Source organism: Dermochelys coriacea, chromosome 4 (genome assembly GCF_009764565.3).
Source record: "Dermochelys coriacea isolate rDerCor1 chromosome 4, rDerCor1.pri.v4, whole genome shotgun sequence".
In the NCBI taxonomy this organism is placed as follows: Eukaryota; Metazoa; Chordata; order Testudines; family Dermochelyidae; genus Dermochelys; species Dermochelys coriacea.
In genome coordinates, this window is record NC_050071.1 from 19,761,814 (window position 1) to 19,785,704 (window position 23,891).

Consider the following 23,891-nt stretch of genomic DNA (forward strand, 5'->3'; position numbering starts at 1 on the left):
AAGCAGATGGCGAAAGAATTACAAAGTGGTCTCACAAAACTGGGTTACTGGGCAACAAAATGGCAGATGAAATTCAACGTTGATAAATGCAAAGTAATGCACATTGGAAAACATAATCCTACTATACATATAAAATGATGGGGTCTAAATTAGCTGTTAGCACTCAAGAAAGATCTTGGAGTCATTGTGGATAGTTCTCTGAAAACATAGTTCTCCACTCAATGAGCAGCAGCAGTCAAAAAAGTGAACAGAATGTTGGGAATCATTAAGAAAAGGATAGATAATAAGACAGAAAATATCATATTACCTCTATATAAATCCATAGTATGCCCATATCTTGAATACTGCGTGCAGATGTGGTTGCCCCATCTCAAGAAAGATATATTGAATTGGAAAAGGTTGGGAAAAGGGCAACACAAATTGTTAGGAGCATGGAACAGCTTCCATATGAGAAGAGATTAATAAGATTGGGACTTTTCAGCTTGGAAAAGAGATAACTAAGGAGGGATATGATAGAGGTCTATAAAATCATGACTGGTATGGAGAAAACAAATGAGGAAGTGTTATTTGTTTACTCCTCTCATAACACAAGAACTAGGGGTCACCAAATGAAATTAATAAGCAGCAAGTTTAAAACAAACAAAAGGAAGTATTTCTTCACACAACACACAGTCAACCTGTGGAACTCTTTGCCAGAGAATGTGACGAATGCCAAGACTATAACAGGGTTCAAAAAAGAACTAGATAAATTCATGGAGGACAGGTCCATCAGTGGCTATTAGCCAGGATGGGATGGTGTCCCTAGTGTCTGTTTGCCAAAAGCTGGGAATGGGCGACAGGGGATGGATCACTTGATGATTACCTGTTCTGTTCATTCCCTCTGAAGCACCTGGCATTGGCCACTGTCGGAAGACAGGATACTGGGCTAGATGGACCTTTGGTATGACCCAGTATGGCTATTCTTATATTGTTCTTATTCAAAATTGATAACATATTTGAACAGCTTGGAGGGTTTATCAAGCTACAATACGTGAAACTTCATTTTCCTTATTCTACAGCAATTTACAAATATGTGGAAACCTGGAAACTGAGGCAGGATGCTGCGTATGGGCTTGGCAAATAATCCAGTTCCTGGCTCTTCCAGACTGGCCAATGACAAATATTTATAAATACAGTGATAACGCTCATATTTTAGGTGTTTCATTTCCACTAAGCTTAAGGAAGAAAAAAAGAAAAGGAAAAAAAACTTGTTCTGAACATTAGATACAATCTCACATATTCTGCTCACAGTCATGCTTTAAAAAACATGCTGGTCTTTTCTGGCTAAAATATAACAAAATCTGTCAAATATGAATCAACAAATTAATCACTCTCTAAGCTTTCTTACTACACTTCTCATTGAATGAACAATTAAAGCTAACCAGAACCTAAGAAGAAGGATGTTGCAGACAATCAATAATTTGCAGTGATAGGCATTGAAATAATAATCTGCTTTTACCATGAAACAATAGCTTTAGAGCAGTGGTTCCCAAACTTGTTCCGCCGCTTGTGCAGGGAAAGCCCCTGCCAGGCCGGGCTGGTTTGTTTACTTGCCGCGTCCACAGGTTCTGCCAATCGTGGATCCCAGTGGCCGCGGTTCGCTGCTCCAGGCCAATGGGAGCTGCTGGAAGCAGCGCGAGCTGAGGGACATACTGGTTGCCGCTTCCAGCAGCTCCCATTGGCCTGGAGCAGCGAACCGCGGCCACTGGGAGCCTCGATCGGCCGAACCTGCAGACGCGGTAGGTAAACAAACTGGCCCGGCCCGGCAGGGGCTTTCCCTGCACAAGTGGCGGAACAAGTTTTGGAACCTCTGGCTTTAGAACAAAGGCTTCCATAAAGTTTAGTTCCTCAGACTAACTATACCAGGGGTGACCAAACTTACTGGCCCTCCGAGCCGCATCTGACAATCTTTAGAAGTTTGAGAGCTGGGACATACCTGCCAGGAGCTGGGGCTCGGGGCTTCAGCCCCACTCCTGCTGAAGCCCCGAGCCTTTGTAGGTGAGCCACGCAGTGCAGAAGCCCCGATACCCTCCTCCCTGCTGGACAGAAGCTCCTACCCCACTACCAGGCAGAGGTCCTGAGCTCCTTCCCTCCCCCCATCTGGTAGGCAGAGAATGGGGAGTGGGGCTTGCGAGCCACACTTTAATAGTAAAAGAGCCACATGTGGCTCGCAAAACACAGTTTGGCACCCCTGAACTACACAATAGCTATGAAGTGCTGTACAGAACAGATGGGGCCAAAGCCTCTAATGGCTAAGCCTTACTTGGTGCACAGCTGGTTGGGGATGAAACAAACATTACTTTAAGCCATCATTACCCTCCATCAATCATAGGGTTGGCCAGAGGCCTGCCAACACCCTGGTACAAGTTAAAGCATCCTCAGGGCTGCTCTAAATTATGCACAGCAACCTATAGCCCAAAGCGGAAATTCCAGCAAGTAAATATTCCTGGTATAAGGACATCCCTGCCACAACCTCTAGGATGGCAGTTTTGAAGGGGGAGAGGGACATGCAGGAGCTGGTATGGCTGCTCTGAGCCAAACTTGCATTGCCTTATTCACGGAGAATCTACAGCTGGCCAATTATGCTGATTTTAGGTCAGCTCTACTGCACTGGAAATGGACCAAAAGATTCAGCCTAGACAATCTGAAGTAGTTTTGAAAACAAAGGAAAAAACTGAATTAGAAACTCAAGTGCTTTTATTAGCTAATGGTGAACCATAGAAATGGTAAGACAGAATGTGCTTTTACATCACTTTTAAATTAGCATAAATTCACTGACATAAATTAAATTACTCCTGATAGAGAGTGCTCACTGTAGAGAGAGCAGAATCAGGCTCTCACACTCATATCTCCACTCAATACTACTAAGCATTCAATGTAGCATAGTGTATCAGGTACACAATGTGTAATTCACATCTTGTACTGCATCATTTACATGATCTGAAATCCCAGCATCCCATGGAATTACAGCACCTGAAAAATCATCATTGGTGGTACAGGGGATAGTCAAAGCAAATGTCTAGCTGATTACTTGAGGAAAACATGTAAGTTTTTCATTCTCCCAATGAACGTTGATAGTCTTTATTTTCTGTCTCCAAGGCTTATCCTCCTGCTTCCTTACCTCACTCCCACCCACACAGTTTGTATACCTCAGGCTTAGAAAACTGCAATCCTCTATTTTTCCTACTAACGTGCTCTTTTTAGAAACATTTGCTTTGCTAAAGAATATCAGAGTCAGCAGAGTATTTAATCTGACTCTAGTGGTGTGGAGTTTTTATTTTGGGGGGGGGGGGGGGATATTTTGTTTTTGCAGTTAGGATAGTTTATTTGGCTTTTGAGCACTAACATTTGCCAACCAAGTTCTTTTCATCCATCTATTCCAAATGAAATGATTTGCCTTGATAGAGTCTGGTCAAGCGTTCACTGATGTCTACATAATATTTAATTTCTTCCTTTATTGTGGCAAACTCATTAGAGCCAGTATAGATAAGAGTCAAGTAACTGTTTCCTTTGTAAATACTGGTTCACCACCATTTCAAAGAACACTGGGCTTTAACTTGATGTTCTATTAGATCTGAAGATGCTGCAATCCCAATAGGAGGCAGACATATATTATTTTCACCCATTGTAAATGCAAATGCATCAGATATTTCTACCACAGAAAACAAAACAATCTCATTTGCATCATAATGGGATTAGAACAAATTCTCACTAATGGTAAAGCCAGCAGGAGGAAAAAAAATCACATTTGCAGGTTCATTATCCAGTTTTCACCTTGCTTTATATTGAAAGCAAAAAGCCAGGAGGGAGAATGTCTCTTTAGAGTGAAGATCACAAATTCATCAAAATGTACAGTTCTGCACTGAGGGAGAAATGTCACTATTTTCACACGTAAACCCCCATGCATTTGCCATTGGAAGTGCTGACAATTCTTTATGGACTCAATACATAAAGCACTCACCACGGTCCCTGAGCTACAAATAGATCTGAATGGGCAAATCCTTGTGGTCCACCCACTCAGATCCATTTGCACTACTGGGCTCTATAATATCACTTGTCCATCTTAGCTGCCATGTGCCAGAAGCTCTCAAAATGTGAGACTCGCCTGCATGGAGAGATACTGACCACTTCCAAGGGTGACAAAAAACAAGCTCAGAGAAAATGGCAAAAAGGACAACTCCTCCCCTCCCCCCCACTCCTCCCACCATCTTTGGCTGTATTATTGTTAAGGCTAAGATTTTGTCACACATATTTTTAGTAAAAGTTATGGACAGGTCACAGGCAATAAAGAAAAATTCACAGAAGCCTGTGACATATCCGTGACTTTTACTAAAAATATGCATGACAAAATGGGGAGCTGCGGGGTCCCCCTGCCGCCCATGGCTCATGCACCCCCTCATGGCTGGGATCTCCTGTGGTAACCTTCCCCCGCCCATTGCGACTGGAAGCTCGTGGTCCCCGCAGTTCCCAGCCACCATGGATGCCGGGGGACCCTGCAGCTCCCAGGTGCCATGGGCTCATGTCACAGATGTCTCTGGAAGTCACAGATTCCATGACTTCTATGACTTCTGCAAAACAATCGTAGCCCTAATTATTGTCAGGAGCTCTGTTCTGAGTTGCCTACCTAGTTTTTCCACTTCAAAACTTAGGGACAGATCCTCAGCTGGTATAAGTTGTCATAGCTCCGTTAACTTCCATGGAGCTAAAACAATTTATACAAGTGGAGGTTCTGGCCCCAATGCTTATAGATTAGCAGCAAGCCATATCTTCCATGCCATGACTTGGGTATGCAGACAGCCCTCAATAGCTAGGAATCTGTGAATGAGGATGAGCTATATGAAAGACTGAAAAACGTATATTTAAAAAAAAATTCAAAAAAGCTGTTATTACTGTCAAACAACAGATATCTATATGCAACTGTATAATTACATGGCACTTTACAAAACATAGGAGCAGATTCAGATCTGATTTATACAGGTCTCAATCTCAGATCAGTCTACTGAAGTCAAAGGTGTCAAAGGATTTATACCTGTGAAATTGATTCAGTATCTGGCCCACAAACGAGACATGATCCTTAGCCATCTTTAACATTCTATGAAAACTCTATGAAAAGTACCTTAGCGTAAAATAACAATGTAGAGAAATTATAAATTGAAAATTCTTTCTGAAGTTTTGTCCAAGTATTGAGACACTTCCTAGGAGACCTTTTCAGCACTGTAACATCTTTACCAGAATACTTCAATCCTTTGCTAACTAGAGTGCATTGCTGAACAGAGATGGAGTTAAGCAAATGCTTCAATGTTTTGCTAAATGGTGCCACACTATGTGAATAAGACAGACTATACAAAAAGTTGGAAAAGACAAAACTAAATATGCATGGTCCTTTTCTGAAGAGATCATTATATAAAAATATTATATCCAATGGAGATCTTCCAGCAATTCAATGTGAACAGATAGCTAGAGTCTTCTTAACCCAACCTTCGAACATGAAGTGACTCTATTAATGGGCAGGCAAAAAAAACATACTGCACCATATGCCTCATACATAACTTGTTACATGCCTTGTGATATCTCACAAACTCAGACTTCTGTTTTTGCTCAATTATTCACCAATATTTTTGTCCTCAGGACATGAATTCATTAATATTAATAAACCAAAAAAGAAACTGATTTTTTCATAACTATTCTGTAGTTCTAGAGCAATATTATAGCTACTAAATTCGGTCCACAGTTCTTTCTACGTCAAGTTTACACTTCTTGAGTGACAGCCTCATCCCCACTCATCCCTCATCCCCTTAGCACCTATATATGGGGTAAAAAAAGCTAGCAGCATAAAGGTGTATGTATCCAGCTGGATGAGGGCTCGCCAGGCACAGGAAATGTGGAAGACAGCCATAAGACTATCTTCCAAGGAACCACTTTCAAGCCCTGATGCATCAGGCATGGTGGGACAGAGCTATAGCATGTAGCACTGTGGAGATTTTGGGCAGTATTGTGGCCCATAGGGCAGCCTGGGGAGGCTGCCATAACTTAGACAGCTCTTAAGGGAGCCTAAGTTACACAGTGGAGCATCAGGAGGGCACAAAGATGGCTTAGAGCCACAGGAGTCCTCTCACCTCCTCTTCCTCACTTTCAAGTCACTTCATAAGTCCACTTTACCTACAGCTCTGATCTTCTTTCGGTCTGCTCCCTTGCCCATTTCTGCCTATTTCAATTTCTAAACAAAGGCTTCTGATCTTCATGCTATCTTTCTCTCTTACTTTCACGCATGACTTCAGCCCTTCTTCCCTTCTGTTCTCTATGCCTGGATCCTGCTTCCTCTCCAAGCATTCTCTCTTTCAACCTCTAGGTCTTCTTTTAAAATCCACTTCCTTCAGTGAGTTTTCCCATTGAGGAATTCTAATCCAATTCTCAATATTTCTTCTCTTTCACCTTACTCTGTTCTGAAATGTCATCTGATCTTTCAAACTTCACTCCCAACTACTTGTTTCACATTTTTTTAAATTTGTTTTAACCTTCATCCCTTCTCTCCCGTCCTTTTTTGCCATCATATTGTGATGCTGCACCCCATATTCTTCATAAAAATATAGTTGTAATATGAATATAGCATAACTGAGATATGTTTTATGCAAGATGGATCATGTGAGGTATCATTGGAAAGGTTATGATTTACTGAATATGATTATCCAATTTGTATGCATGTATCATTTCTGTATCCAAAGTTAGGAATATTAACTATGTAACAATTACAACAGTGTGTGTACTTGGGAAATGCCCACCAGACAGTAGGCAATCAGCCTGAATGGGCCATTAGGAAAGAGAATGGGTCTTTGAAGTTGATGATCTCTCATCTTCCTGGAGTTCCTTTCTGGGGACATTACAAATAAATCTTGTCTCATGGTTGCTTTAACACTGCAAGGTCATGTGATGATGTCACCTGGTATGGAGTACCATCTTGGACACTGTTGGTATTTCTCCACTGGAAACAAAGGATTCTCACTTTATGTAAATCCTATTTAAGGCTGGGAAGTGAGTTAATCAGGGCTCTTCTCCACTGCCACCCAGCCCAAGAAGGAATACTGCTGAAAACACCTGAAGAAACAAAGGAACTAAGCTGGGGAAAGGCAAGAGTTGAGTCCAGGCTGAAACAAGGGTCTAGGTTGTGAAGAGAAATAACTGGAAATCTGAGCTGCAGAAACTCTGCAGCCTGCCTAAAACAACATTTAGAGTGAAAAATTACTATTTGTAATCTGTTTCTTTGGTGTATTAAGCGTCGTTTGTGTGTTTTGTTTTATTTGCTCTGTAATCTGCTTTGTTCTGTTTGCTATCCCTTATAATCACTTAAAATTTACCTTTTGTAGGTAATAAACTTATTTTTTTGTTTATTTCAAAACCCAGTTTGTGCAGTTCATAGCGGGGGAGGGGCAAAGAGCTGTGCATAGCTTTCTCCATATTGAGGGAGGGGAACATTTTTATCAGCTTATGCTATATAGATCTCTATACAGTGTGCACAGGAGCACTGGCATTCCCCTAGCTGAGACCTCCCACAGAGAGCTGATTGCAGACTCTGTGATTCCACAGCTGAGTGTGTCCCTACGTGTGTGTGTGTGTGTGTGTGTGTGTGTGTGTGTGTGTGTGTGTGTGTGTGTGTGTGTGTGTGTGTGTTGGAAGAGGACTTGAGAGCCTGACACAACAACACAGAGTTGGGGGGACCCAGGCTGGTAGGACAGGTGGGTTCAGTGGGACCCCAGTACATCTGGTGGCACCCCAGGAAGGGGGGTCTAATCCACCACACATATTTCCTGTGTTTGTTTAATTTAGGATGTAAGGTCTCTGGGAGAAGGACGACTTCCTTTCGTTTTCTATAAAGCACTGTGCAAACTTATATATAACCTAACATATAAATATTAGATAATAAAAAAGCAATACAGTCTGATAATGAAAGCCACATTTCTTTTATGATTTACTAGCATTTATTTTTCCATTTCTGATTCAATTGCTTCTTTGTTTTGCTGTTTGTCTATTTCTCTGCTTCCCATCCCTTGTCTCTTCCATATAACAGTCATTATTTTACTGCAGTAGAGACCCTGTTGTGCTCAGCAAGAGCTGGCACTGGAATTCTAGCAAGAGGAAACAGAAGTTTGTGGACTGGTTAATCTAATGGCAAACAAACAACAATCAAGAGAACAGCTATAACATTACCACTGACTCAGGAATATTCCCTTCATCGAGCTACAAAAGTAAAGAATATCAGATACCCCCAAAGCTGTGAATTCCCACTCAATTCCAAAAAAAAAAATTTTTTTAAATCTACATTTACTGTTTATATATTAGACAATTCACATGACTTATTTCAGGAAAGGTATTTGAATGTTATTTTGACAGAAGACCATGTTCATATCATCTATCTTTTAGGGTAGGAAATTAGAGAAAAAGAGAGGGGGAGGGGGTGGAATGGTGGGGGGAGAGAGAGATTCCTAGCTAGTAGTATAATAATAGATAGTATTAGTATACTAATTATTAATAGTATAATAATAACTAGAATAATAGTAGCGATTTACGTGGAAACCGTAATTTCCCATGCCAACAGCATTTGGATCTGTCAGACAAAACCTGACCATTGTAAATATGAGTGGGCAGATAGACTGTGATGCAAAAGCAAGGGTAGGTAAAGACCAGAAGAAACCTGTGTGATGTGAGGTCATCACTGAGAGTGTTGAAAAGGAGAGCACTGGCCCCTTTCCACAGGGCCTGCCCTGAAGAGCTTTTAGCTTTAGCTTAGGGTAAAATCCAGAATCCATAAAAAACAATAACAAAACTCTTGTTGATTTCAGTGGGGCCAGGATTTCACCCCTGGAATGCAGGGGCAAGTTTGAATTCAATCAGGAAATCACTGAGATTTGTGGACAATAATCAGACTTGAACCGAGCCTTTTCTCAAACCCAAACTTGCCTGCTACTCAACTATAATAGAAAACAATGGCAACTTCAGAAAGGAGGAGAATTAAAGGATCATTTAAAAGAGAAGGGAGCTGTGGAGATCAATGCCAATTAGGTAGGCCTTGTGTACACACAGAGGTTGAACTGATTTAACGAAATCAGTTTGGAAACTGACTTTATTAAATCTGGTTTAATTAAATTAAAACTCTATAGTGTGGACACTCAAAGCAGCCTGAGAATGCCTTACACTGATATAGCTTATGTCAGTAAGGAATCTGTTTAAGCTAAATCAATACAGGACACCCTTAAACCAATGTAAATGTCCACACGAGGGGATTGTACCAATTTAATTAGTTTCTAAACCAATGTAGTTAAATTGTATGTTTAGACAAGGCCTCAGAGAGGAAATGGGAGTACAGTGGTACCTACAATAGCTACTACAATGGCGGGAGCCTTATCAGATCCTTATAAAGAGAGGAGCAGAATGTGAAAACACCAGAGATCAAACACCCGAGATCAAACACCCAGAGAGGGCATGTTACACTGTAGCAGGCTTTATTACATCTTGTCATGGTTACAGAATCCAAATTTTCTCTCAGATTTCTGTGTACTAACAAAGGAATATGAAATATGAGAAGATAAACATGAAATATGTAGCAACTTCCTTCGTACCAGAAACCTCTCAGGTGACAAGGGGGTATTATAAAAATGTGAGGAATCATTTTTGTCAAATAATTACATGTCAGTCTGTCTTTTTTTTTTATTGCTTTAAGCTTTAAAGGAAAAAAAAGGAAGATACCTACAATAACTCTTGCTCAAACTTCACATATTTCAAGTCCCTATTTAATTTAAAAATGGGTCTTCATCCTGTCTCAGGTGTCTTCAGGCACTACAGGTGGATAATGTTAACGTTTTCAACCTTTTTCTCCCCACTATTTCAAGATATTAATAAAGGGAAGAAGTTACAAGAAGCAAAGCAGAGGTAAAATATAAGTTCTTTATTCTTATGCAGACCTCCAAGCCCATTCTGGAGCTTCCTTTCCTCTTCACTTTGCACAAGAGCTTAACATTGTGGCAACATGCCCTCTAAGTAAACAGGGCTGAAGGTAGCTCTCTCCGGAATCCAGCCAAGCTGTTTGAGGGAGAACAATCTCAGGCCATTCTTTCCTCTCCTCCCACCCTAGTGGCTGAGCAAATTGCCTCTGCAGTCCTACCAGGAGAAAGGCTGCAATTATCACATCTTAAGAAAGATCTTCTGCCCCTGTCCGGTGAAACACAGTTACACAAACATTCCTTAAAGACCCAGGGCCAAATCCTGAGCATTTGTGATCCCTAATGAAGTTAGTGGCAGTAGCGGGTGCTTAGCACCTCAGGATGCAGTTGTCAGCAATACAGATTCCAAATGTGTTTATGAAATTTGATATTGTTTCCTTGGGAAACCAATCACAGATGTAACAACGGAAAGTCAGAGTTACTGTTCCAGATGTCAGGTTTCAGAGTAGCAGCTGTGTTAGTCTGTATTCGCAAAAAGAAAAGGAGTAACACAAGTACTCCTTTTCTTTTAAGGTGCCACAAGTACTCCTTTTCTTGTTCCAGATGTAAATCAGAGGGTAATCATTTCATCTGGTCAAGAGCTAAATGAAAACGTGCAATTAAATATGGAAGAGATTGTTTAGTGTAAGTTGTTAGCACATATTGTAAATGACCATTCAAAGTAAAGTGGCCTTTAAACCAGTTAAACCAAGTCAAATCATGGAAACAGCAATAGGTACTCAGTTGGCTCCCCAATATGCCAACTTCTTCATGGGCTACCTTGGAGAAAAATTTCTAGACAAATGACCACGAAACCAATGATATATTGGAGATAAATCCATGATATTTTCATCCTCTGCACAGGTAGTTTAAATTCCTTCACAGATTTCCACCACTACTTCAACAACCACCACCCATCCAGTAAACTCTCACTGGAACACTCCCACACTAGCATCAACTCCATGGACACCATGATCAGCTTCATCAATGGAACTCTACAGACAACCGTATACAAGAAACCCATGGATCACCACGCCTACCTTCATAGATCCAGTAACCACCCAAAACACACCAAGATATCTGTTATCTACAGCCAGGCACTCAGGTACCACAGAATATTCTTTGAGGAGAAAGTCCGGAATATATACACTTAACACACTCAAAACTACCTTCAAACAAGGACTCTCTACCAAAAAAGTAGATTGCGTCATGGAACAGGCCACCCGAATACCTTGAAAAAACCTTCTTTAATACAGAAATAAAACCCCTCTGACCACACACCCCAGTTGTCACCTACCACCTCACACTGGAACCCATATGGTATCAACAAACAACTACAACCCATATTTGATGAAGACCCCATCCTGAAATAAGTCTTCCCTGAACCCCCACTTATGGCCTTCAAACAATCCTCCAAACCTCCCCAACCTCTCCAGGCTCATGATCAGAAGCAAGCTCCCCAGAGACCAGGATACAGTCACTCAAAGCTACACGAGACCCTGCCAGAACAGCAGATGCAAAATCCGCAGACATATCTCCACTGCTACAATGATCAACACCCCCGACAACACACCTTTCAAGATCCAGGGGTCCTACACATGCCTATCACAACATGTGGTGTACTTCATCCAGTTCACCAAATGCCCCAACAACAATTATGTGGGTGACACCAGACAATCACTACGCTCTCAAATGAACTCACACAGGAAAATGATAAATGTGATGATGGGAGTTCCTTTCCCAGATCTGAAGAAGAGCTCTGCGTGGCTCTAAAAGCTTCTCTCTCTTACCAACAGAAGTTGATCCAATAAAAGATATTACCTCACCCACCTTTTCTCCATAATAAAAACTGACATTTACTGTATATATTGTGTCCTTCTTCCAAAGCACCTTACAGATTGATTTCTCTAAAGGGACCACTTCAACCACTATTGAAATGCAGCTATTTCTGGGGTAGAAGGTGTAGGCACATAGCAACGTAAGTAATAGCTTAGGATAGAAAATGAAGACTAGAAGCCATTCTAAAGGATACAAACTAGAGAGGAAAATTTTAGGTAGACAGAATGATTGCCCAGTGGAATTTTGCCCACAAAAAGATTGCAAGATTTGGTTCTACAGGATTACCTAACTGGAATGGAATTGCCATCACACAGGTGCATTTGCTCAGTTCTGAGTCACATGAAAGAATGCCACTGACTAAATTATCAACATGCTTCCTGGGAAAATTCCATTTCAAATTCTAAGTAGGCCTGAGATACTTGATCATCTGAGACTTGCAATTGCAGCACAAAGTGGTGTACATTTTTAAAATTCCTCTGAGTAGGTTGCCGTCACTCTGTGCTTTTCTTTTCTTAGGCTGTTATTCTGCAGCTATCATTTCCAAATCTGAAATAACTGATTACACATGGTGTAAAATTACAGTTTAGTCTTTTTGTTCAGAAAGAAATGTTTTCTCTCTTCCCCTTCCCAGGAAAGTTAGTGTTACATCCTTGGGGCCAGATATTTAGGTTAATTTCAATGGAGGTATGCCAAATGACACCAGTTGGGGACCTAGTCCTCTATGTACAATTACTGAAACAGAGGATGATAACTTTTCCTCAGGCTGCTGCATAAGTCAACTAAAACAATGTTACCTGTAATGGGAAGCCACACTGAGGGACTAGAAATCAGCTTCTAAAAGCTCCTACACACCAGGTCTCAGTTAGACAAGTGAGTGAAACATGGGTAGGTAAGTCTATGATATTCTTTTACATACTAGCTACAAGCCACAGAGGATCTTCTCTTCTCTGTCTGACCTCTGATACTCCACACCCTTGATATGCCTTATTCTTCCCCATATACCAGTGGTGGGCTGTGGTTGGTACAGGCGATGGATACACTGACGGAGAGGAAATTGTCTGCTGGCCATCTGTAGACACTCAGGCCACCTGACATAAATTATTATTTATGATTTATAGTGCAGTTGAGTCTAGAAGTCTCAGTCATAGACGAGGAACCCATTGCCCTAGGTGCTGTAAAAATAGAACAAAGGAACAGTCCCTCCCTGTAAGATCTTAAGTGTCCTGTGCAGACTGAAGAATCTAGCCCATATATTCCCCAGCAATGCCAAAGCTTATGAGCTCAATATGATGGTTGAGATAACACAACAAAATGTTTCAATGTTGCCACTGGTATTATTTATGTACACATGCACCACTAGAAGATGCTACAGACCCCCCTAAACAAACATACCATTCATACAAACATACACTGCCATTTAATCAGCTAATCTTTTTCACAGACACATCGGTGGCAGAAACAAGGAGTAAAACCCTGCTCATAAACAAGTGTTCTGCCTCTGCACTTATAAAAACCTCCACATGAACTCAGACTAGCAGAAACCCTTATGGTATGAAAAAAGAAGGAATTCACTTCAGGGTAACCAGATAATATTGAACCGAACATGTTTATAATCAACACATCTCAATAGGGCATTTGTCTTGAAACATTTATAATTGTTCCACATGGGTGCAATGGGGGTTAAAAACACTTCATATGGTAGGGTCTCCCTCTCTCTTTTTTTTTTTAAACAAAAAAACTTTGGGCAACCTTTATCCTCCCAGGAGCCAACAAGAATTGTGACCAAATCTTCCATTGAGTACTAGCTGTGGGGCCTGGCTGATTTACCAGGCAGCAATCTTAAGACCCAATAGGGCATGAATAGGTGGCTTGTGTGTGTATCCAGACACCCTGTAACCTCCTAGCACCTGATGGTATATGAAAGCAGATGACAGGAATAATGTACACTGCTCTTCTTTTAGGCCAGCCATAAGGATCACTGCTGAGTGTACTGTACCTGGGTCCCCATCCTTAAATCATCATGCTAGTATCTAGACTAGACAGAATGGCTCAGGAATCATCTCATCCTCTACTAAATATCCAGTCCCCCTAACACCTAAGCACTTCTGGCAACAAGAGATAGAACTGAGCCCTTGAAATCTCTGAATTTTCTTGAGCAACCAAATAAGCAGATGTAATATATTCATAGTCATTGGAATTAAAAAGATAACATAACATAGGTTTTCTCAATTATTTACATAGAGACTCCGTCAGCATTTCTCTCGCCTAAAGAACAAGATGAGCTTGGCAAGAAATCTTCCCTACAAGAGCCAGCTGTCACCATTACTTTTGAGGCTCACTGCCATTCACATGATGCCAGTTTGATCATCTTTCAGAGAAAATAGGCACAGGTGAGGATAAAGAAAAGTAGGTGTTCCTATCTCTTGGCACAAAAACTGCACTGTTGTTACACGAGTGTGAGAAGAAAATGGAGGCTCTCCCACTTTTGGGGGATGTCATTTATTTATTGCTTCTTTTTAAATGGCTGGAATGTTTCCAAAACTATTTATCAGTGTGTTTTTGGCCAATGTTATTAAATGATAATCTTGCCAATTCTGGTTATTTCTCAAATACATTTTCCAATAGACTGTACCAAAGAACTTTTCCACTCACACCACAAAGAATTCAGGTTGGGATTTTTTTGTTTTTTTTTTTTGCTCCAGCACAATTTATTTGGGGGTTGCAGGGATGAGAAACAGCTAAATACAGTACATCTTCTAGAATCAGAGAATGCAGAGATTAAAAAGATCACTCAGTCCATCTCTTTGTCAATGCAAGGAAAAACCCTTCAAGTCCACGTTCTTACGTTTTGGCCAATCGAGGCTTAAAAGTTCCAAGTAACGAGGCTTCCACCACTTCTTTTGGGAGATTATTCCACAATCTAATACATCTCACTGACAGGAAGGTTGTCAGCCTACATTTTCCTTTTCTTAATATCATTCAGTTGCTTTTAGATATATCCACATGCATCACACAAAATATTGTATTTCTGCCTTTGGTGTTTACACCCTTCAAATATCTGTAGGCTTTTAACATATCTCCCCATTTGTTTTCTCATAGCCAAGTTACAAATACCTTTTAGAATGTGTCTTTGGAAATAAATCACTTCATCCGACCTTACCAATGATTCATCTTCCTTTGCACCTAACAGTTTGTCAATATTCTTATGGTAAACTAGAGCCTAAAATTCAACACAATATTTCAGGTTCTGTATAGAAATGAATCTTATCTTCCTAATCCATGATGTACTATCTTTACATCTGCAGCCCAAAACTACACTGGTCTTTTTGCAGTCTTATCCTATTATTCATTTATTCCAGGGGATTTGTATTAGCTTGCACTTTGTTTGTTTGGGTTGTTTTTTTTTTTTTTTGCTTAAGGCATTCAGATTTTTGCCCTGTCAAATCTCAGCATGAAAAATAAATAATACAGGATGTTATTGATTCTATTTAGATGCCTTTAGCTTCATCTGTTCTTTGTTGCTCATAATTGAACTTTACAGCAAATCAGTTATGCATAGGCATAGGAAAATTTGATTTGAGGGGAAGAAGGAGTTTCACAGCATTGCAGGGTGCAAAGTAGGAAGAGAAGACAAGAGCTTAATGAGTGGTAGTGAATGAGAAACATCCTGGGAAAACAAACAAAAGCACTGAATACATACATTATATTTCTTTCTAAAATCTGATTGTAAACAAAATTGGAAAAAATGTATGATAAAAACAATAAATAAATTATCAATTTGATGCCATAAAGCAGATTTGAAAATTAGTTTGATCAGTGAAAGTGGCATAGGTTCTGTAAGTGATGCAGACTTGGAAGGGGTTGAAGGTACAGATGCCATTGTTCACTGCTAACTTTTAATGTCTATGCTGAGCAATCTATGGAATTGCACTTGCTTTTGTGTTAGAGAAAGTTAGTATTTCTGCCATTCCATCTTATGGTAAGGTAGCATTACATTGAATTCACAATACTGCAGTGTTAGAGAAGACAGACAGAAAAGGACATCTATGATAAAATAGTTGGGGGGAAAAGAACTATTTGCTGTCTAAAACAAATATGCTGAGTACCACTGGACAGGGGTTCATACTATAAACTACTGGTAGGCAAAATGAAAGCACCATCTCTAAAACTGCAGAAACAAATATAAAAGAAAATGTCACATAAGCTTTAAATGGGATTATTTAAATGATTATTTACTCTGTGAATTCTATTAGCTGATATTATATAATATATACAGTTATTACATTTCTGTCATTCATTTGGATTTGTGTACATTGCATTGAAATGTCATTTAAAATAAAGGAAAACATTATCTGTCATGTAGATATGTGAAAGCTTCAAGATGCTATAGGATGTGAATTCTTTCTAAATAGGTCTCAGTGACTTTTATTGTGCCAGGAGTAGAAATTACAGGGTCTGTTTGATATATAATTTGAACTTCTACTGCAAATAAAGGCTATAGCTGTCAATTATTGTAAGATCTGTCTCCCACTTTCTTGCTAGTTAATACTTGCTATGTGGAGAAACAAACCCAATGCTACCATTCACAACAGCAAGAACGTTTATTAGCAGAACACTAGGCTCTTTTTATCTAGGGATGTCTGCTGCTTAACTGTTATTTCTACAATCTTAGACAATGTTTGGAACTAGCAAACTCTAAAGAAAGGCAGAAGGCATATCCCATTTAAAAGCATAAATAAAATAAACTGAAAAGACTTACCAAACTATTCCCTGAGCCCCAGAGCCAATAGGTTTTAAGTTCTGGTAGCGCTTGAGAACGGTGAAGGTCGAGTCACCTACTTCCACGCTGTAGAACTGGTTGTCAACTTTGCTTTTGCTCATGTTGTAATGTTTGGCAATATATGACACATCCACTTGTTTCCCAAATCCCTGTCATGGAGATGAGGAGTTGACAAAAAGACAAAACCAAGACCAGTAAACCATCAGCATAACAATGAAAGAGAGCCTAGTTTTCAAATATGTATTGCTGTCATTTTATGCTCATTGTCAGAGACTTGTACACTGTCAGATGATTTCTCAAAGGCTTTCAAATACAACAGTAAACTCTCCTTCACCTAGGAAGCTTCCATTGCAAAGCCATGAATCCTCGTCTAGCCAGTGTCTGTAGAACAGAAATTCCCAGCCATTGGTATATGCATGCCATTTCTGGTACTTCAGGCCTTTTGCAGGAAGGTTCTATATGGTGCTCTTGAAGTGTTTTGGTCTGACTTTCCTCTCACACTGCAATAACCCAGGCGTAGCTGAGAACTCCTTTAACATCAGTGGACTTAAATCAATGTAAAATGGTGTAAATGACATGGGAATTAAACTCTTAAGTTTTGTAAACTGTAGCAGGTGGCTGAAAAAATAAAGCGTGGGTGGGGGTGGGGGTGCTACTACTGCAGAGCATCAGGGCAAAGCCACAAATCATTTGAGATAAGCACAAAAACAAGTCACAATTATTGGACTGATCCTGCCTGAGAGATTCTGAACAGTTCTCATTGAGCATGGCAGTGCACAGCCCTTCTTTGGTTTAGACACTTGTCCCCTTGTCTCAGACTGCACTAAGTGAAAAATATTAGTAGACATTCTGCCAAGGAGAAGGATTCTTGCACTATGACTGAATTTTAAAATGATAGGGCAAATCTTAGAAACCTATCAATTTTAGCTTTGTCCTTCCTCAAGCAAAAATTTCACTGAAATAAAACTGAACCAGAGTAAAAGCAGAGTAAGCACTTCAGGATTTGGTCCTGCAACAACAACAGGTAACTTTCAGAGGGGTACAAAAGCCTCTGAAAAGCAATACAAAATATTTTATCATAAATACACGAAAATTTCCATGAAAGAACAGTAAGAACAGTAGCAAATACCAGCCAGTTTCATATCCCTAGTGATCAGTAAGAAAATAGGAGGTTAATCTGATATGGGATTTATAAGACCCCTCCAATCACATAATAACGTCTTCTGACATCCTCGGCAAATGCCATCTTTTTGACCCTTTGATGATTTGAACATTACATATTTATTTTCCATTTTATCACTCCAGCACATAAATCTTTCAACTGAAAAAAACAAGGACTCTTAAAGCCTATGATTAAAACTTGGTATATGCCTGGATTTTTCATGCGCTGAATACAAGACCCCAACTGATTACTGTGTCCTGGACTGTATACTTTGTATTCTACAGCAAAAACTCTGGATTTGAAAAAATGTGGACGTACAGGTTCATATAAGTATCAATAACTTTAATTCAGTTTCCCCTGTATTAATTAGTAAATGATCTGGGTGATCCCCCCCCCCAAAAAAAGTCACAGGGACTGATCTCATCAGCTTCTGAGCAAATAGTCAATTGTCCTGAAATATAAAGGGTGGCTGCTATCAGCTCTTTGTGCTTTTTACAGCACCTAGCACAACAGGGCCACAATCCTGACTGAAGCTTCTGGTATTAACTTCATTTACATTAATATAATAATAGTAAACAAACAATAGGTTTAGTGGACTGAATAATAGATGGGATTCTTTTGGGATTAAAATCACTGCAAAAAAAGTTAGTAATGTAAGGCCCCATCTTGCAAGACGCTGAGCACCTTTAATGCTCATTGACTTCAATGGGAACCAAAGGTGCTCCATATCTTGCAGGATGGAAGGTTAAGCAGCCAATAGGACATGCGTGGAAGTCAATGAAAGTTTCTCTATTGCCTTCAATGAGCATAGGAACCAGCCCCAAGTCTGTGTCTTCCACTGACTATCCGCCACCCTCCCTCGTTGTCCATTATTAATTTCTTTAAATCCATCTTTAGTTAGAGAAATCCCTTTCACTTATTCTATTATTAAAAACAATAGATCATAATATATTCTGTTACATAATCAAAACTTTGCTGTCACAATCAACTGTGATACATGGCCATAGAATTCAAACAGTGTGATTTTGATGGGTTGGAGCAAGGAGAAGAGTTCATTGGGAGGATTTTTTTATTTGCTTGTTTGTTTTTAAATGACTTAATGCCAATACTCCATAAAGTGAGCATTACAATTCAAAAACTGACCTTGTCAAGATCATCTCTTCTTGGTTTTGCCTTAGAATGCTTAATATTCTGTCAATTTTCTCATGAGAACAACCACTCCACTGGATAGCACTGTTTAATTATAACTAGCTCATTTAGATAATTTGTTTGAAACATTCTGATTAACATAGCTGTTCATTCAGGCAGTCAACATCATTTTCAGAGAAGCAATTAAAAATATTACAGTTCGTTATGAGCCCGACAGTGCAAGGATTTTTTTTTTTTGGAAACACAAAAAGTAAGAGTTTTATGGACTCTGACACAGTGCCAAATTCAAGCTTCAAAACAAAGTCCTGAATGACTCAAAAATACATTTGCAGAAACAGAGCCTACTTCTGAATTGCACTGTGAAAGTTAAGCCTTGAACAGTCTTCCATTTTCTGCAGAGAAATATTCACATGGTTTGCTCAGTCCTGCATACCAGAACTGGAAGTGAGAGGCAAGTACCTCTAAGCAGTCAAACAGATTGCAATGTGTTTTATTCCATTATCATTTTCTGTACAGTGAGGACAAAGTTCACATTGCAAGCCTCCTACTCTCAACCCAGCATTAGTTATTGCACCAGAGTATTAGTCACATTCTTTAGTGCTATAAATATATTGGTAAAGAAGGTGAGAAGGGTTTGGTTTGGTATGGGCAATCTAATGATACCAACTATTGTCCTCGCATTCACTGATGACATGATGCTACATGGGTGGATATCCAGGGCGGGGAAAAAGACATTGATGCAATATTAATTAAGAGAAAGTTCAAAAAAATCAAGATGTTTAGAGCTTAAGTGTCAAATACTGTGTTGACATGCATCCTATGCAATTCCTTTTACAAGTCAGCGCAAAATTAACCTTCATCAGTGTTCATTGTAGGCCTAAGCAGACTCACAAAAATAGTTAACAGCCTAGTCAGCACGTTTGTCATTCGCCCACACTCATATATTCTCTCAAAATACTGGAAATAAATTTAATTAGTCCAAGACAGGTTGCCAACCAAAAAAATTAGAGAACCTATCATCGGGGTGCATGGGCAAGATCATGATTAATACCTAGTGATTTTTGACCATGAATCAAAGAGTTGCTTTCATATCTTATCCACATACATTTCATTTACAAAAAACAATTAAAGTTTATGCTGAGCCAAATTCTCATTTGAGCTATTTCTTTCACACCAGGCCCCACTCAAAATTGGGTTTACTTGGCATTTAAATAATGACAGGTTTCAGAGTAGCAGCCGTGTTAGTCTGTATTCGCAAAAAGAAAAGGAGTACCCGTGGCACCTTAGAGACTAACAAATTTATTAGAGCATAAGCTTTCGTGAGCTACAGCTCACTTCATCGGATGCATTTGTGCATCCGATGAAGTGAGCTGTAGCTCACGAAAGCTTATGCTCTAATAAATTTGTTAGTCTCTAAGGTGCCACGGGTACTCCTTTTCTTCTTGGCATTTAAACAATTCATAGAACTAGTGTGGGTCTTCTACAGAGGAATAAGTTTCACCCTGAAACAGTAAAAAGAACAGGAGGACTTGTGGCACCTTGGAGACTAACAAATTTATTTGAGCAAAAGCTTTTGTGGGCTACAACCCACTTCATCGGATGCAAAGAATGGAACATATAGTAAGAAAATATACATACACATACAGAGAACATGAAAAGATGGAAGTTGCCTACTAACTCTAAGAGGCTAATAACATGGCTGCTACGCTGAATCCTGAAACAGTGTTGCCGATGTCAACAAAGCTTTTGGTGAAGCTGAAATAAGCTTGCAGCGAATCTGGACCATGTTATAGTTTTGGGGTTTCAAACTAATTGTACAATTCAGGTGGCACAAAACTAAATAAAAAAGTATTCCCTCCTCCCCCTTTGAACAAAAGACACTTTAATTTCACACATTTCTGCCACTCACTATTAGAACTAGATGATCACTGCCAAACAATACAAAAAAGTGCCTGGATAATTGCTTGGATTTTAATATGAATTCAGTTTGGGTATGCTTGTGCTTGCTTGCTACATACATTTGTGTGATTAAGTTTTACTGCAAGAGCATTCATGGGAACTGAATACTCAACTCACATGTGTAAGCATTCATGCAGCATTTTCTTTTTCCAGTCAACTTCTGAAAACTTAATCAATTTTGGAAAAGTTAGTGAGTACTACAAGAAAAAACCCCTAGTCATCATTCATTTTATTGAACTAAGTGACGAAGGGTGGGGGGTATGAACAGGGGAAAATCAAAACTTTCAAAATTCAGTTTACTGAAAAAATATTTTGAAAAAAAAAGTATTCAATTTTGAACTTTGCAAAATAGAAATGTCATATTTTCATTTTTATTTTATTTATTTGCAAACTTATTTCTTCATTTTTTGATCAGCTCTAGACATCAGAGCTATGGAGATTTACACTAGCGGAGGATATGGTTCATTATGTCTAGCAAGGGAAGAGATACACCTACAATTTGTTTAATGCCAAAACCACGGAAATAGAACTGTGAAGACTCCATCAGTGGAAGCGTTGTCGAATGAATTTGCTTCGGGCATTGCTTTAAATCCTAGCACATTAGAAAACACATTATTGGCTCTTATGGAACAATTAAATGAAAAAATCTGATAAAACTCAACCAGCAATTGCTGCTTGACACTCAACTTTGACTAGCTAAATTCTTTTTTTCAACCTGGAGGGCAAAACAGAAGGAAGTACATCAGTAAACAAAACCAAATTTATGATTCTCAGAAAGAGTCTTCTCTCGCCTTTGCAGATGAAAAGACCAGAGAACTTTATTCTCATATTATGTAATTCCACAGCTTCCTTTGCCTATTTTCCACCCTAAAAACTCTATGGTTGTCCATGAACAGGTGCAGTTTTATTTTGGCTGTTTATGGACACTTTTTACCCATATCCCATGATTGGCAATCCTAATATATCACAAATACTTACGGTTCAATATCTTAAATATGTCTTTACAGGTACTTTATACCTCCTTCACCTTGCCGGGCTCAGCATTTCCCCCTCTGGCAATGTGTGGGTGGGTTGGGGGGGGAGGACACGGAAGGACCTGGAGTAAATCAGCCCTACTCCAGAGAGTTTGTATTCCTCACTCAGGTTTTATTTTCCAATATTTACAAAGTGGGCCTGAGGGTAGGCCAAAGCAGTACTCAGCACCAATGTGGACACAAGAACAAATGGGTATAAACTGGCCACCAGGAAGTTTAGACTTGAAATCAGACGAAGGTTTCTAACCATCAGAGGAGTGAAGTTTTGGAATAGCCTTCCAAGGGAAGCAGTGGGGGCAAAAGATTTATCTGGTTTTAAGATTCTACTTGATAAGTTTATGGAGGAGATGGTATGATGGGAAAATGGGATTTTGGTAAGTAATTGATCTTTAAATATTCATGGTAAATAGGCCAAATCCCCTGAGATGGGATATTAGATGGATGGGATCTGAGTTACCCAGGAAAGAATTTTCTGTAGTATCTGGCTGGTGAATCTTGCCCATATGCTCAGGGTTTAGCTGATTGCCATATTTGGGGTCAGGAAGGAATTTTCCTCCAGGGCAGATTGGAGAGGCCCTGGAGGTTTTTCGCCTTCCTCTGTAGCATGGGGCATGGTTGACTTGAGGGAGGCTTCTCTACTCCTTGAAGTCTTTAAACCATGATTTAAGGACTTCAATAGCTCAGACATGGGTGAGGTTTTTCATAGGAGTGGGTGGGTGAGATTCTGTAGCCTGCGCTGTGCAGGAGGTTGGACTAGATGATCAGAATGGTCCCTTCTGACCTTAGTATCTGTGAATCTACTCTTCAGTCAAAACAAAACAAAAAAAAACTTGCAACACAGTAATTGAAAACCTTTCCCTGCCCCATTCTGGGGTGCTGTCTTATTATGCTGGCCTCTGGATGCCAATCCTTCCCCAGAGTCCCTCTCCTCCTTTTCTCATGAGAAGATGGGTTTTTCAAAGGTCAGAAGTTGCCCTTAATTGGATTCAAGAGTACCTAGTTGATCTGAGGTAGCTCCTTTTCAACTCATAGGGAAAAGGGCCTTTAGCATTCTAGGGCTACCACACCTGTCTTCCACCACTCTCTGGTCTGAATGTGTCACAACATATACATATATATAAAGTATTGTCATACTATTAGTGGGCCTGACCCAAAGCTCACTGAAGTCAATCGAATGACTCCCATTGACTTCTATGAGTTTTGAATCAAGACCAGTATGATAGGTACTTTGTTGAGGGCCAGACTGGTGCTGACCCTATCCTGGATGTGTGGGGCATATAGAGGGAAAGAGAATGGGATGGAAGCCTCTGCGCAGTCAACCGAGCACTAGTGATGTCCTTCAATGGTGGCCATAGCCCCACATCTCTCTATCTCATCCAGAAGAGAGTGACCAGCCTCGGGAACAGCATATGTTGCAGGTGGCAGAACTCCTCCTCCAGAGTGCATTACCATAGATCCATAAGAGCAATTGCCACTTATTCAGATAGAATCCCTCCAGGGATTCAGGTGTGTGCAACCCCTCCTCAACCCTTACCTCGAACACAGGCAATGTCTTATACCCACCATCTGGTCCCCAAAGTCAAAAGGAAAGAGTTGTTCACAAAAACAGGCTCAATCATGACATCCATAGAGTTTTTTCATGAATTGCTAAAGTGGAAATAAGGGCTTGATTCTGCAAATTCCGACTCTCCTCAGCAACCTTACCACATCAAAGATTTTATTCATGTAATAGCTACATGCATGAATAAGGCACAAAGAAAGCAAAACAGACCCACCTCTGACAAGCCAAGTATTCTTTGCCTTCTTGTCGAGTTTGTTTCTATTGATAATTTTTTGAAACCCTTGTCATAGTGTCCCTTCCTCATCTGTGTGGGCAGATAACACAACACAATTGCCATCATTTAGGATTCTGACCTATGGAACGCTTCCCCTACTCAGCCATGGGGCTCAACTGCTCC

General features: G+C 39.9%; 1 protein-coding gene across 23 annotated transcripts in view; it reads right to left on the minus strand.

Annotated features, from left to right (window-relative positions):
* MAPK10 (mitogen-activated protein kinase 10) overlaps positions 1–23,891 on the minus strand; it is a 250,225-nt gene that overhangs the window by 93,232 nt on the left and 133,102 nt on the right. For 14 of the 23 annotated variants that reach the window (XM_043512440.1, XM_043512438.1, XM_043512457.1 and 11 more), the window contains 2 exons: positions 23,709–23,798; positions 16,609–16,778 (listed from right to left, as the gene is read on the minus strand). In XM_043512440.1, coding sequence (XP_043368375.1) covers positions 16,609–16,778; positions 23,709–23,798 — 260 coding nt within the window. The remainder of the gene's footprint in view (positions 1–16,608; positions 16,779–23,708; positions 23,799–23,891) is intronic. The other 9 variants (XM_038398766.2, XM_043512450.1, XM_043512455.1 and 6 more) reach the window with 1 other exon arrangement.